Source organism: Octopus bimaculoides, chromosome 30, assembly GCF_046866305.1.
Source record: "Octopus bimaculoides isolate indiv1 chromosome 30, ASM4686630v1, whole genome shotgun sequence".
Classification (NCBI taxonomy): Eukaryota; Metazoa; Mollusca; class Cephalopoda; order Octopoda; family Octopodidae; genus Octopus; species Octopus bimaculoides.
In genome coordinates, this window is record NC_142957.1 from 12,423,312 (window position 1) to 12,440,811 (window position 17,500).

Here is a 17,500-nt window from a genome sequence, read left to right on the forward strand (position 1 = left end):
TACCTCTGTTGTTAACCGACAAACAAGTTATATAAATAGTCGGATTCACTCACTGCTTATACACGCCCCTGCATCTGGAAAGATGTGTTTACATAATAGGCACGCGCGCGTATATATATATATATATATATATATATATATATACACACACAAACGCGTGTATATATATATATATATATACACTTTTACACTTTTACTTGTTTCAGTCTTTTGACTGCGGCCATGCTGGAGCACCGCCTTTAGTCGAAGAAATCGACCCCAGGACTTATTCTTTGGAAGCCTAGTACTTATTCTATCGGTCTCTTTTGCCGAACCACTAAGTTACGGGGACATAAACACACCAGCATCGGTTGTCAAGCGATGTTGGGGGGACAAACACAGACATACAAACACACACACACACATACACATATATATACACATATACGACGGGCTTCTTTCAGTTTCCGTCTACCAAATCCACTCACAAGGCATTGGTCGGCCCGAGGCTATAGTAGAAGGCACTTGCCCAAGATGCCACGCAGTGGGACTGAACCCGGGACCATGTGGTTGGTAAGCAAGCTACTTACCACACAGCCACTCCTATATATATATATATATATTTGTACACACATCTTTGTCTTTTGCGCGTTTCATTCATTGGAACTGCAAAGCTTTGATCGACCAGGGGCTGTAGGAGAAGACACCTTGCCCGAGATGCTGCGGAGTGTGATTGAACCTGAAATCGCAGGTTCTAAAGCGAACTTTTTAACCATACAGCCGTGTGTACGTGCTTGCGTCCGTGTGTGTGTGTGTATGTATGTGTCCGTGTCCGTAGGTATTGTTTTATTTAACCCCCAGGGCTGTTCTGACCGAGCAGTCGTTATGATCAAAGGCCTTCCAACCATGACGAACCCATCTTTATGTATTACGTATATAGTCCTTTATTCTTTTTGTAAGGACGTTAGCTTGTGGTTGGAGGAGATTTGACTGACATTTCCAGCATTTGGGGGTGATTACACACACACACACACACACACACACTCCATTGTTTTCTCGAGTTTTTGCCTGTGTGTTTACTAGTTTCACTCATTGATATACGGCCAGCTGGAGCACCACCTTCGGAAAAATAAAAAAAAGAATCCAGTTGTGAATCATATCGACCTCAGTCTGTTGTATTTTACATTCTTGGCATTCCTGCAGAATAGCGTCGGAAATCACCAACTGCGCCAAAACGCAATATTTCTTCGGTGATGTTGTTGTTTGAAAGCATCGTAGATTACGAATTAGCCAAAAATAAAACGGAAAAGGTAACAATAAAAATTTTAAAAAATGGATGATGATATTAGATAATGGTATGTGATTTGAGGGCACTTTAACTGCTATTTCTAGCAGTTGCTCGCACTTTGGGACATGGTGGTAGAGGTTGTAGTGGTCGTTGTTGTTTAGTCCTGGGACAGCCTTGAAGAAGCAGACCTGTCATTGAGGTTGTTCCAGCCATGGCCATCTTGTTGGCTTTGTATACCTAAGACTACCTTCTTTTTTATAAAACTGGCCCATGATTTAATAGAGATCTGGCTTTCATTATATATATATATATATATATCATCATCATCATCATCCTCATCCTCATGGTTTAACGTCCGCTTTCCATGCTAGCATGGGTTGGACGATTTGACTGAGGACTGGCGAACCAGATGGCTGCATTAGGCCCCAATCTACAGCTGGATGCCCTTCCTAACGCCAACCACACATATACATAGAAACCAATACACACTCACACATACATATATATATATTTATATTACATACATACATACATATATGTGGAGGCACATGGTCTAGTGGTTGAGGGATTGCAGGTTCAAATCTCAGACTGGGTAATGTATGTGTGTGTTTATGAGTGAAACACCTAAGCTGCATGCGGCTTTGGCAAAAGGTAATGGTGAACTTCTGCTGACTGTTTTGCCACAACTTTCTCTCACTCAGGACTGACAATTCCATCAAAGATGACAGGAACTTTGGTAAAAAAATTCAGGAGGATCAGTTAATTATGATTTTATTTGACATATTCTCCTCTCAGATTCACCCACTTATTGCAGCAGTCCTTCAGTTTTTCTAAGCCCTGTAGAAGAATTTGGAAGGTTGGGCCTCCAACCAGGCCTTTCGCGATACCCTTAAAGCCAGGAATTTTTCAGCACCCATTCATATATATATATATATATATATACTCTTTTACTCTTTTATACTTGTTTCAGTCATTTGACTGCGGCCATGCTGGAGCACCGTCTTTAGTTGAGCAAATCGACCCCAGGACTTATTCTTTGGAAGCCTAGTACTTATTCTATCGGTCTCTTGTGCCGAACCGCTAAGTTACGGGGACACATCAGCATCGGTTGTCAAGCGATGTTAGGGAGACAAACACAGACACGCAAACATATACACACACAAGTATATATATATATATGTATATATGACCGGCTTCTTTCAGTTTCCGTCTACCAAATCCACTCCCAAGGCTTTGGTCGGCCCGAGGCTACAGTAGAAGACACTTGCCCAAGGTGCTACGCAGTGGGAATGAACCCGGAACCATGTGGTTGGTAAGCAAGCTTCTCACCACACAGCCACTCCTGACGACTTTTCTTCATTGTTTTTGATTATGGTCTGTCTTTTCTGTTGGATCCCTGTTTTTTCCAGCTCTGCTTTAATATCCCACCTCCAGCTATTTTTAGGGCATCCTCTCTTCCATCTCACTTGTATGTTCCAGATTGGAGTCTCTGATATGTAATACAAGATGCTGGCTTCCTCCTTTCAGATTTTGCTGCCCTGCATTATATGTTTCCCATATGGAAGGTCTTTCTCTCTCATATCTTGTTGGTTTTTAAATTAATGTTGATGTATCTGTAGGAGGGTTGGCCCTATGGAAACCCATTTCTTATACTTGGGAACAGGTGGTCCATCTTATCTGACGTCAGTCCGTTGACCTGTCCAGCTCGTGGGAGGCCCTGCCAGAAGATTGCACCCTGGTGGCATAATTCTCAATATTAACAACACCTCAATAGACTGGACCTTGTGCTGGACATATATATATATATATATATATATATAAACAATATATGAGTATATGCATATATATGTACATGTATGTATATACGTTCATCTACATGTACATATAGATACATAACTGGGTACATGACGTGGCAAAAGAACAAGGACAAAATGGTAAACAAGGTGCAACAAACAAGCAGGCCACATAGAAACATTCCCTTCATCAGCTGCCACCATTAAAACTCCGGCGTTTCGAAGAATTTATATATATTTATAGATCAGGTGTGGCAGTTTGGTAAGAAGCTTGCTTCTCAACTACATGGTTCTGGGTTTAGTCCCACTGCATGACACCTTGGGCAAGTGTCTTCTACTATAGCGTCAGGCAGTGCTCCAGCATGGCCACAGTCAAATGACTGAAACAAGTGAAAGAGTAAACATTATTAGGAATTGTGTAAAAAAAAAAAAAATTGTTAAAATATTTTTTGTATTGCAGAAATATAACCAATTTGTTGCCCATAAGTTTAAACAACAAAATCTTATCTGAACCGTGGGCCCTGGTTGGGAACCACTACCCTTACAAGAAGCTTGTGCTCTGCTGGTCTACCTCTCAGGGTCCACGACATCACAACACGGGACTGGACCTTGTGGTGGGTGGTACTGCTTGGTCACCATCAAATTCCCTGAGAAAGATGTGTGTGACCAGCAAGTATGGTCGCTAGCGTAGCTGGGAGGCGGGGGCCATCGTTAAGGGCGGTCAGTCCCAGGTGGCACTTTAGGGTCTGCTGTAGGCAATATATACTCTTTTACTCTTTTACTTGTTTCAGTCATTTGACTGCGGCCATGCTGGAGCACCGCCCTTAGTCAAGCAAATCGACCCCAGGACTTATTCTTTGTAAGCCTAGTACTTATTCTATCGGTCTCTTTTTGTTGAACAGCTAAGTTACGGGGACTTAAACACACCAGCATCGGTTGTCAAGCGATGTTGATGGGACAAACACAGACACACAAACACATACATACATACAGATATATATACATATATACGACGGGCTTCTTTCAGTTTCCGTCTACCAAATCCACTCAAGGCTTAAGTCGGCCCGAGGCTATAGTAGAAGACACTTGCCCAAGGTGCCACGCAGTGGGACTGAACCCGGAACCATGTGGTTGGTAAGTAAGCTACTTACCACACAGCCACTCCTGTGCCTATGTTTTTTTTTTGGTGGGGTTCGGGGGGTGGGGTGGTGGATAACGGAAGGGCTGCTCTGGGCAGTGCACACTCTAGCTACACCAGTGAGTATGGTGTGGGTGAAAGGGCTGGGCCCTGCTTTTTCAAGACGGGAATCCTGGTTTTGTGAAAAATTTTTTCTCCACCCCACCCCAAATATCTAACAAGCGTCCCCTTTTTTTTTCATCTTCTTTTTCCCCTCCTCCCCGTCTCTCATACTTGATTCGACGTGAACCCTCCTCCACCTCTAGTTTGTCCTTGTAAAACTTTTGCGCTTGTGGCAAATAGAGAAACCATTGTTGTTTCTACTTGTTGCTCCTGCTACTATGCTACCACCACCACCACTACTACAATTACTACTATACTACTGCCATCACCACCACCACCACCACTACTACTACTTCTACTTCTACTACTACAATTACTACTATACTACTGCTATCACCGCCATCACCACTACTACTACTACTACTACTACTACTACTACTACTACTACTACACCATCACCTCCGCCACTACTACTACTACTGCCTCTACCACTAGTATTACTATCACCACACCATCATCAATACTGTTGTCACCACCGCCGCCACCTCCAGCACCACCACCACCGCCGCCACCACCACCACCACCACCATCGTCACGCGTTTGAAGATGGCATCATTTCTCCCGCCTGCACTTTTTGCTTATAACCGTTTTAGATATTTAAATTTCGAATGTGTGTGTATGTGTTTGTGTGAATGCATGTGCACACGTGTGTGTTCTTGTGCGTGCGTGAGATCGAAAGGCTGTCCAGTTATGACCATCCCCTATTATATATATATATATATATATATACATATATATATATATATATATATATATATATATATATATATATATATCAGACTTACTGTATTCGTATGGTAATTTAAAATTCAAGGGCGTGGCTAGCGATTTGGCTGTTGTTTGTAGCAGGTCGATCCTGTGTCTTGTTATTGTTGTTTCGCCCGAAGTCAACTCTGATCGTCAAACAAACACGTTGATGAAAGACAATCCAATCGTAACCACCCCCATTCACTTCCATTTCTTTTATCGTACTTGAATGACACATAAAACGCACTTTTAATTCCCCCCCCCCTCTCCCAAATCTCTCAAAGTAAATTGCCCTGGGTCCAAAATGCGATGTTGGGGTTTCCCAGAAACTAGTTTTGTCCTAGACACTCTCAACTGTAGGCTAATTCGGCAATCTTTCGGTATTCATCTATGACGTCATTGCAAGTAATTCTAATTCAGACGATCACATCTCCTTAGCCTGGCTCTATAATCAAGGCCAGATTTATGTATAGGTAAAGGCTCAAGGGACCTTAAAGTCTAATATAGGGCGTTAAAAAATTGAAAAAAAAAAAATATATATATATATATACATTTACAGCAATCGCATGAATGATTTATTATCTTTAATCCAGTAGAGTTCTTTTAAAATTATTGAGCCCTCTTATTATTGGGCCCTTTTAGATCTAAAATCCCATTAGGTTTAACTGAGTTCATCTGAATCTACCGAAGTTTTTATAAGTTTTAGGTCCTCTTCAGACTGTTTGGGTCCCCTAAATTTAATTAATGAGACCCTCCTTATTATCTTACGTTTTGAATTATATACGACAGGCTTCTTTCAGTTTCCGTCTACCAAATCCACTCACAAGGCTTTGGTCGGCCCGAGGCTATAGTAGAAGACACTTGCCCAAGGTGACGCGCAGTGGGACTGAACCCGGAACCATGTGGTTGGTAAGCTAGCTACTTACCACACAGCCACTCCCACATAATTTCTGGTAATTTAACAATCAATATTCTAAGAACTCAATGTTAAATTGATAATTTTCAAGTTTCAAAAACTTGTCTAAAATGGATTAAAATGAGTAATAACTAACTTCGATAGTTTCTTCTCTTTAACTGCACGGTGGGTAAATATATCAGAAAGAGACCCACCCCAGCAGATTGTGAAGAGGCTACAGAGAATGTTTTTTGTTGTTGTTGGCACTCCGTTGCTTAGGATGTCGAGGGTTTCCAGTTGATCCGATCAACGGAACAACCTGTTCGTGAAATTAACGTGCAAGTGGCTGAGCACTCCACAGACACGTGTACCCTTGGCTGACCCCTTTGAAATACAGGTACAACAGAAACAGGAAGTAAGAGCGAGAGAAAGTTGTGGTGAAAGAGTAGAGCAGGGTTCGCCACCATCCCCTGCCGGAGCCTCGTGGAGCTTTAGGGGTTTTCGCTCAATAAACACACACACCGCCCGGAATCTGGGAATCGAAACCGTGATCCTATGACCGCGAGTCCGCTGCCCTAACCACCGGGCCATTGCGCCTTCAACAACAGAGAATATCTTATGCCGATTTTCAAAATTTAGTCATGTCTTGTTAATTTCCTATCGTGTGCCATTTTCCTACGATCCACTTTCATTTGACCTAGATATTTAACATTTTTGTTGCATTTCTGATGTTTAAAGGATGGATATTGATATGTATGAATTTGGAAAACTGAAGAGGCAATTTTACCTTGTCTTGGCTTCGTCATTTTGCCCCAGTTAAATTTTATCTTGTATAATTTGCTCAAAGAGAACAGTGGTAATTTTCTGAAATAGTGTTGAGATTATATTACAGCGCAGGCGTGGTCCCAGGAATTTTTCGGAGAAAGGGCACAAGCTCAGAAGGGGATACAATTCCAGGAGAAAAGGGCGTACTCCTTCTCTTGAGTATATATATATATATAAGGTTGAGGAGGGTATTGGATTTAACCAAACCCCGGAGGATACAGGTAATACCGAGTAAGTGCTGTATACCAATTAGTTTGCCCCAATCGTTGTATGAACAGGATTGGGTATTATAAGTCGTGTATTAGCGTGTGTATATGTAAATATATAAAAACAAAAGGATAAAGAGAGCAAAGGTAAGGTTGAAGAATTTTATGGATAGAGTCTTACAGCTGTTTCTGGGAAGATCCAGTACTTCCCTTCATCGGAGACAGAAAAAATAAAGTTATCTATTATTATATCCATAGGCGGATATTTTTAGTATGAAGTGGTAAAGAGTGTGATGTGCTGAAAAAAGAGAGAACAGTACTTGAAGTGTAGTTTCATTCCAGTGGTAAATATCGGTGTAGAAATTCATGCAAATTAATCCCTGTGTGGATAATCCGGAAATTTATGTTGGAACGAGAGTTGATATAGCTTAGGTAGCAGAGGTATATATATTCCATCTTGCAATAGATTTTTGCTTGTTTACTTGAAGGATGTCCAAGTCTCTTGTTGGTTCAGTTAAATTCTCTTTAACCCCTGCCTCTACTTCTCCCAAACCAATATGCTCTTGTTAATTAATGTTAATTAGAAATGATTAATTTCTTTCTCCTTCATTATCCTCGCCCTCTTTCTCTTTCCATTTCAACGGATCATCTTTTTTGTGTATGTGTGTATACATCTCCATATGTATATGTTTGTCTCTGTGTATGTCTACCTATGTTTGTGCATGTGTGTGTATACATGTGCATTTCCACATGCATGTTTGTATGTATGCGTCCGTGTATTGTGTGTGTATGTATATATATATATATATATATATATATATATATATATATATATATATAGGAGAGTATTGTAGTTCGCTTGAAGCATTGTGTATTGTTTGTAAAGAATAAAAAGTTTAGAATGGTACAACAATGCACTATAAAACAAAAAAATGGACTATATACCTGTTGTAATTTGGTTATCTATAGTCCGATGATATTTCGGAGTCTCCAGCTAAGAAGATCTGAAGAAGGAATTGTAATTCCGAAATATCATCGGACTATAGAAAGCCAAATTACAACAGGTATATATATAGTCCATATTTTGTATTATAGTGCATTGTTGTACCATTCTAAACATTTGTTCTTTATATATATATATATATGTGTGTGTGTGTGTGTGTGTATTTCCACATACATGTTTTTAGATATGCGTCCGTGTGTGCGTGTGCATATGTACATCGTATGCATGTTTGTATGTGTCCCGTATGTGTGTAAATGCTTGTTAGATAAGCTCGAGAGAGGACCTCCCTATCTGGGACCTTTGACTTACCAAGTGATTTTCTCAACAGCTTTCTCAGGCATTTTTTTTAGTTCATGTTGGAAGCGGTTTCGCTTTTTGGCTTTGGCGTTCGTCAACCGTCCAAGTTTCCGCAGACATATACAGTCGCGTAGTGTGAGAAACAGCTGCTTTCGGTACACCGTGAACTGGGTTGGCCAAACCTAATGCCTCTCCACTCCCGCACTGGTTGACCCTTGCCACCCGAAGGATGAGCTTTCCATTTCGATGCGTGTGTCGACTCCGTCGTCAATGTTCACAGATCTGCAAAGTGTGTTGCCGAGGTACGAGAACTTATTAACCATTCAAGGGCTTCCTTCCTTTTCGGCTTTTTTGCGGGACATCACATAGGAGAAGGCGGCGGGCGGGCGGGCGCCGGGGTGGGGCACTATGTGTCCGACGGTGGCCGACCAGTCCGATGCATGCTCGGAAGGCTCCGCCGCAGGTCGGGCACTACTGGTCTTTTGCTGGACCTCAATGTGTGTGTGTGAGTCAAAAAGTAATGCCATTTTGTATAGGGCAGGTATAATTCCCAACACAGGACCATGCATCATACATCAAAATGAAGCTGGTCCTCTGTGGATCTCATCCCTACTTCTCAATATGGTCACCATTTCTCTCAAAAGCTATGTTCCACCTTCAAATGAGAGCATGTATCCCTGCCCTGTAAAATTCTGTTGACTTGTTCACTACAGTTTTCACTTCCTCGTCACTGGAATAATGTTTGCCTCGCAAACCCCTCTTTCATGGGGCCGAAGAGATGATAGTCCAGTGACGAGGAAGTGAAAACTGTAGTGAAGAAATGGCCCAAAGAACAAGTCAACAGAATTTTACGGGGCAGCGAGACATGCTCTCATTCGAAGGTGGTACATTGCTATTGAGAAAAACAGTAACCATATTGAGAAGTAGGGATGCGATCCACAGACGACCAGCTTCATTTTGATGTATGATACATGTTCCTGTGTTGGTAATTATACCTGTCCTATAACAAAATGGCATTAGTCTTTGACTCACCACCGTATGTACATCGCCATATGAGTGTTTGTGTGTGTGTATGTATGTGTGTTTGTGTGTGTGTGTGTGTGTGTGTCTCAATGTTTTGAATATTAAAAAGTTCGGCGTCTGATCTCGTTTAATCTGTTTCCATTTGTGACTGCATGCTTACACACACACACACACACACACACACACACACACACACATGTGTGTGTGTGGGCGTATGTTTATATGTACCCAACTATTTGTGTATTTATATGTGTCTATTTATGTGTATATGGTGTGTGTGTGTATGGTTTTGTGTCCTTATATATGTATGTTTGTATATATATATATATATATATATATATATATATATATATATATATGTCTGTGTGGCTGTGTTTGTCTATGATTATATGTGTACGTTTGTTCGTCATATTTAAATCCTGCGTCCATCGTGTGTGTATTTCTATATCATACACTTTCGTTCTTCTATAGAAAATAGTCTTGCGTACAATATATCCACATATCCATACATATATCTAAATACCTACATCTATATGTATACATACATGCATATCTGTTTTTTTTCGTTGTTCGAAAAAAGTTCGTTTTCTATGTTTTTGTTTCTCATAGTGTTTAATGTTTTTTTGATGTCCTTGTGCCCATATATGCATGTATGTATATATATAGATGTAGGTATGTAGGTATGTACATAAATAATATATAATTATATGCATATATGGATATATATGCATATAATTATATATTATTTATGTTATTTTATATATATATGCGTACGTACGTAAACAAGATGTGTATGTACACACGCACGCACCTGTATGTATATACACATGGATATCTACGTACACACCTGTGAGTGCGTGCGCGTACGTCAGCTCATTATGTATCATCATCATCATCATCATCGCCATTTAGCGGCCATTTTCTTTCGCGGTATTTGTTGGACGATTCCACAAGAGCTGGTTGTATGTATATATGTATGTATGTATGTATGTATGTAGTTAGAATGATTCAACAACAATGAAAACAAAAACAACAACAAAAAAAAGACTGAAAAAAAAACGTGGGGGTTGAGTTGGTAAAAGTTTAACGATAAAATAAGTACCAGTGAAACACTGGGGTCGATGCATTCGACTCGTCACCTCCTCCCAGAATTGCTGCTTTTTGTGGGAAAATTTGAAACCATTATTATTATTTATTATTGTTTAATCAGATTGAGTCGGTCGAATAGTACAAGTGGAACAGTGTGTGTGAGTGAGTACTTGGAATTTCAATCGTAGTCAAAATAAAATTAGAAAATAACAAAAGAAAAAACCCAGCTTAAAAATTATGACGTCATGGATTTGCAGATTGAGACGTCAGCGATGCAAAATGACATCTTGTGATTCTGTGTAGGAAATAACCATGATGAAAATGGCTTGATTCACGGATAGTTTTGTCTTAATTTACAACAGTGCATCTTAGCTATGGTCGATATAAGATTTTTTGGAGTTCCACACAACAAATTAGTAAATTGTATATCCATAATAGTATTTTAACGGCCCTTGAAAAAATAAAACCAGAAAGGAGAAAGCTGGTTCAAAGACTACAGATCCAAGCCATCACTGGAACTGTAAAAATAAAACCAGAAAGGAGAAAGCTGATTCGATGCTAGCATGGGTTGGACGATTTGACTGAGGACTGGTGAACCAGATAGCTACACCAGGCTCCAATCTGATCTGGCAGAGTTTCTACAGCTGGATGCCCTTCCTAATGCCAACAACTCCGAGAGTGTAGTGGGTGCTTTTACGTGCCACCGGCACAAGGGCCAGTCAGGCGGTACTGGCAACGGCCACGCTCAAAATGGTGTATTTTACGTGCCACCTGCACAGGAGCCAGTTCGGCGGCACTGGCAACGATCTCGCTCGAATGTCTTTACACGTGCCATCCGGTACAAGTGCCAGGAAGGCGATGATGGGCACAGGTGCCATGACGGTTTCGCTTGCCCCAATAGGTCTTCGCAAGCAGAGTTTCGTTTCCAATGAAGGAGACGACGTTGGCATGGGTGCCATGTATGGATATGATAGGTTTCCACACAGTTTCCGTCTCCCAGTTCATTGGTCGACCCGCGGCTATAGTAAAAAAAGAAAAGAAAAAAAAGACACTTGCTGAAAGTGCTGCGCATTACGATCGAACCCAAAACCATGTGATTGCAAACCTGCTTCATTAACCACTCTGACTGTCTATCTATCTATCTATCTATCTATCTATCTATCTATCTATCTTTCTATCTATCTATCTATCTATCTATCTATCTATCTGCCTGTCTGCCTGCGTATCACTGAATGTAGTTTGTATGTATGTTTCAATAGAAAAAAATAGCAGCTTAAGACGGATTAAGTGAGTTTACAAAAGATTTGTATATGTGTGTGTATATATATATGAGAGTGTGTAAGTGTGTAGGTATATATATGTTTTTGTCTCACTACCACGCTTGACAACTGGTGTTGGTTTGCTTACATCACCGTATCCTAGCCGTTCGGAAAAACGAAATCGATAGAAGAGTACAAGACCTTTTTTTTTTTTTTTTTTTTTTTTAAAAGACAAAACAAAAACAACAACAAAAATGAAAATCGATTAATTGGTACCGAGGTCGATCGGTTCGGCGATAAACTCTTCGACGCGGTGCTGCAGCATGGCCTCCGCACTCCAGTAACTGAAACAAGTAAAAAAAAAACAAAATATATATAAGACATGAATAGAAATAGAAACACCGGTAGAACAACAACAACAACAGCAACTACAAAAAAAAATAATCGATATTTCGAGAGGAGATACGGATTGCGTGACACTCATGCCCTTCTCAAGGACATTGGGGTGACGACATCAGAAGAAGAAGCGAAATGGCTTACAACAACCAAGAATTAATTAAAACGAACCACTAAGCAAGCCGATCGGCCGGCAGAAATAGCAGCTGAATCTCCGTCAAAGAAGGCTGTAATCAGCTGTTAGTTTTTTTGTTCTGTTTGTTTCAGTCGGTGACCTGCGTGTGGCCATGCTGGGGCTCCGGCAGGGGATGGTGGCGAACCCAGCTGTACTCTTTCACCACAACTTTCTCTCACTCTTTCTTCCTGTTTCTGTTGTACCTGTAATTCAAAGGGTCAGCCTTGTCACACTCTGTGTCATGCTGAATATCTCCCCCACCCCGAGAACTACGTTAAGGGTTACACGTGTCTGTGGAGTGCTCAGCCACTCGCTCGTTAATTTCACGAGCAGGCTGTTCCGTTTGTCAGATCAACTGGAACCCTAGACGTCGTAAGCGACGGAGTGTCAACCAACATCAATAGCCTCACTTACTCACTCTTGGGTACCCAGTAGGCAAATGCAGTGATGGTTGCTTTGATAGGAACCTATGGATGGGGGTGCCTGAGGGTTCTACCCCCAAAGCCCTCTTGGGAATCGTGGGCAGAGAATACGGATGCTGACGGCTAGCTGCATATTCTTGTCGATAACATCTGTTGAATGTGCTCTTGCCTTTTGCATTAAAAATAGCAGTTAAAAGTTTCGAAGAGTGTAACAGTGTGAAGGTGTATGCGAATGTGAGATGTCAATCGTTTTTGCTACATTCTCTCTCTCTCTCTCTCTCTCTCTCTCTCTTACGTGCTTTGATTTTCTAATTCATTCCATTAAAGGTGTTCCAGTTGTGACCATCCCGTCTTTCATTCAGGCATTTTACGTGCCGACGATTATTTTCTATAATACGATGTCCTTTGTTGAGATAGTGCGCAATTTGAGGACGATTGGGCTGTTGATTACCATATGACCGTGTAAGGCCGTGTGGTGCGCTGGCTGAACCGTTAGAGCGTCGGGCAAAAATGCTTAGCGACATTTCTTCCGGTGCTCCACGTTCTGAGTTCATATTCCGCCGAGGTCGACTTTGCTTTTTATCCTTTCGGGGGCCGATAATATAAAGCACCTGTCAAGCACTGGAATCAGTGTAATCGACTTGTGCCTCCCCCCTTAAAACTTGGGGAAAAAATACGTCTTGGTCTATGTGTGTGTGTGTGTGTGTAGATAAATGGTAGAATATGGAATTAAAGACGTTCTTTATTTTAAATCACTACAATTGTTTCGGCACATTCTTACACCCAACGTCGGGTGGCAAGCTAGCAGAATCGTTAGCACGCCGGGCAAAACGCTAAGCGGCGGTTCGTTCGTCTTTACGTCCCGGGTTCAAATGCTGCCGGGGTCGACTTTGCATTTCATCCTTTCGCGGTCGATAAAAAATAATAAGTTCCAGTTGAGCACCGAAGTCGATGTAATCAACTTAGCTTCTCTCTCCTCCTCCTCCTCCTCCTCCCCCGTCCCGCTGGCCTGGTGATTATTGGAATCAGTCCGTTAGATCGTCTTACCCATTTGACTCAGTGTGTTGATGATAATGCACATCATAAAAGTGATGTGTCATTCTCAGCAGATTACAGACAAACCTAAAAAACCAGATGAGAGAAGAGTGACTGGCAAAATAAATTTACAATCGACGAATTATAGACAAAATCTTATCTTTTTAAGAGTCAGATTATAAGGAGGAAAGATGTAAACTCTGAAGAATTAAATACAGCATTTAGACATATATATATATATGTGTGTGTATATATATATATATATATATATATATATATATATATATATGCGAGTAAAAATAAATACAAAAAAGGTGGGTTTTTTTGTATGATTGTGTATAGAGGAATATATTATTTTGCTTAAAAGAGTTCCAACACTGTCTGTTTTTTATGTTTTATTTATATTCCTGCAGAACCAATGTGGGGTATAGAATATGGAATATACAATATATAATATGATATACAATATACAATATAAAATAAAATAAAATAAAAATGGATGGCACCATGAAAGAAAGTATTGAATGTAGATGAAATATTGAGTGTTCAATATAAAGGATCAAATATATAAATATAAATATATATATATATAAAGGCGACTCGAGTTTCAGGGCTATTTCCCTTCGTCATGGCCGGTATGACAGACTTTAACAGACTATATATATATATAGATAACGATGTTCGATTGAAAAACAGAAAAAGAAAAGAAACAGACGGGTGGGATGGCCATAGAGTGGAGTGTCTTTCTTCAGAGCTTGACCTCAGAGATAAGGGGAAAAATAACTATCAACATCTTTCTGTCTCTCTCGTCTTTGTGGGACCATTGAAAAGAAAGCTGAATTCTGAAGTGGGTTTTTCTTAGTGTTTTTTTTGGGGGGGGGGAGTTTCGTTATAACCTTTGTGTGTATCCGTCCGGCAATGTGCGTACGTGCGTGTAAAGCGGGCGGGGAAAGTCTGTTGCATTTCGTTGTCGTTAGGTGTTTTCAAATTTTTTGTTGTGATGTGGATTATCATTATTATCATTATTATTGTTATTAATATTATTATTTGATAGGACGGTGTGTGTGTGTGTGTGTGTGTGTGTGTGTGTGTGTGTGTGTGTGTTCGGCTATCGATAAATTGCACACACTCGATATTTTCAAGGGCGTCTGTCCTCTAAATGGAAAATCGTAGAGAAGGAGAGAAAGAGAGAGTTGTGTGTGCGTGAAAGAAACGAACAGCACTATTTTTTTAAACACTACACCCTCACCGTACTCCTCATACGTGTATTCGTGTATAAAGTATTTGTATACACTTATATACATGCAAATATACATTTGTATATATGTATACACACAAATGCATATCTACACACATAGTGTGAATATATATATATATATATATATATATATATATATATATATATATATATATATATATATATATATATATACATATATATATATATATATATATACACACACACATAGTATATGCATATATTACATTGGCTATCGATCGCTACTTTATTTTTATTCTTTTGTTCGCTTGCTACTTTTGGCAAAAAAAAAAAAAAACTGACCTCGGTGCGATTCGAACTCAGGATGTAAGGAACTAGAAATATGAAATTAGAAATGCCGCAAAATATTTCTTTCTTCCAACGCTCTGACGATCCTTGCCATATCACCTCATCACACTCGCGCGCGGGCACGCATACACACACACACTCAAAAAAAGTAAGCTGTGATTAATGCGCTCTCTCTCTCTCTCTCTTTCTCTCTCTCTCTCTCTCTCTCTCTCTCTCTCTCTCTCTCTATATATATATATATATATATATATATATATATATATATATATAGTTTTAGGGAAAATGACCAAGTTTCAAGAACTCATCGATGAAAATCCACTATCACATATAGAAAAATTAACAATTAAAAGCACAATAAATGAGTATAATATAAAGCAAAGTAAATATCATAAGATAAATATAATAAAATGATTACACGTGTTTCATCGATGAGTTCTTGAAAATTGGTTATTTTCCCTACAACTATATATTTTATATATATTTTATCTATAAAGCTCAATTTAATTTTAATTTTTTATAAATTGATTTTAATTGAGTTTTTACCTGTAATTTTGGATTTTGTCCCTAATATTATTATATATATATGTGTGTGTGTGTGTGTGTGTGTGTGTGTGTGTGTGTATATATGTGTGTGTATGTGTATATATATATATATGTATGTGTATGTATATATATATGAAAGTGTTTCGTTAAGAAAACAAGTGTTGCCCGTCAATTCAGAAAGATCCTATATATATATATATATATATATACACACACACACATGTATGATGATGCAGTTGATTGATTTGTTTATATACTCGTATATCAGAGGTGTGTATGTGTACACACGAAGTGGGGTACTGAAAAGTTCTTGGCTTTAAAGTTGTCGTGAAGGGCTTGGTTGGAGGACACCGAAAGACCACTGCAATAAGTGTGTGTGAATCTGAGAGGAGGAATATGTTGAATAAAATCATAGTTAACTGATCCTCCTGTATTTTCTTTTACCCAAAGACAGGAACTTTTCAGCACACGCCCTCTGTGTCTGTATGTGTGTGTGAGCTGTAAGTTTTGCATACCCGGACAGTAGCTGACTTGTGTAGGGTGGTGGTCACTAGGAGAGAATGGGCACTGCTTCGGGGGCCCTGCCTCTCATTTGAATAGGTTAAACGATTCTAGTTAAAGTCGAAGGTTGTCCGTGCCCGCAAACAGAACACGCACACAGTTTTTGTAGAATACATATTTATTATATATTTTTACAAGATATATGACAATGACTTCGATGTTTCGGGCCGTTAGCCTTCTCTGGACTGTAGTTATGTCTGTTGGTTACGACCGTTTCGTAAGGTTTCCCAGGATTTCGTGTCCATAAAGCGCTTAGCTTTGACGAGACGTGTGTAAAGCTAAGCGGGCAATCTTTCGGTACGAGTCCTAAATATCGGCCTTTTCCGCTTTCTGGGCGCGGAAACCTTGGGTAACCCTATGAACAGGCCATAACTAACATTCTCCGAATACTCTACCGTCCCGTAACTTAAAATGTGCTTCTCTTTCGGATTTATGATTTATTGATCACACACACACACACACACACACACACACACACATTTGCATGTATATCAATATTTGTGGGGAATCTTTCACTTTCTTTTTTTTTTCTCCGGTTCGAGCTCTGACCGCAGTTTTATTTTTTTTTGTTTATTAATTTATTTTATTTATTTATTTATTTATTTATTTATTTATTTATTTTTAATACTTTTTACCTTTCTCAAAATATAACATAAACATGGCGTCCGATCTCTCCTCTTGCGAAGCTCATTTCCGTCCGTCCTCCTCCTCCACCACCTCCACCATCGTCATCTCTACCTCCTCCCCCTCGTTGCCCTGCTTTCTTCCTGCCTTCCTTTCTTCCTTCCTTCCTTCATTTCTCTCCACCACCACCACCACCACCACATCAACAACATCAACAACAACGACCACCACCACTAAAAGTCAGTGGGATTCTTTATCAATGCTGCCATTCTTACCATACATTTATTATTACAATACAGGTTTCATCGCCGTACTACTACTACTACTACTACCATCACCATCACTACCACCGCCACCACCAGCACCACCACCTCTACTACAACAGCAGCAGCAATGTTGTGGTTGCCAAATGTTGTTACCTTGACATTCGGCCAATGAACTTGAGACGGTGTCTTGTTGCTTGGTTTAGTTGA

The 17,500-nt window shown here is 39.9% G+C and overlaps 2 protein-coding genes across 3 annotated transcripts in view; both read left to right on the forward strand.

The window, feature by feature from the left end:
• Positions 1-17,500, forward strand: part of LOC106869468 (bleomycin hydrolase) — a 64,820-nt gene that overhangs the window by 3,779 nt on the left and 43,541 nt on the right. The window lies entirely within an intron of this gene.
• Positions 8,428-17,500, forward strand: part of LOC149130212 (uncharacterized) — a 34,406-nt gene continuing 25,333 nt past the window's right edge. Inside the window, exon 1 of the mRNA XM_089346209.1 lies at positions 8,428-8,635. Coding sequence (XP_089202335.1) covers positions 8,563-8,635 — 73 coding nt within the window. The 5' untranslated portion in view covers positions 8,428-8,562. The remainder of the gene's footprint in view (positions 8,636-17,500) is intronic.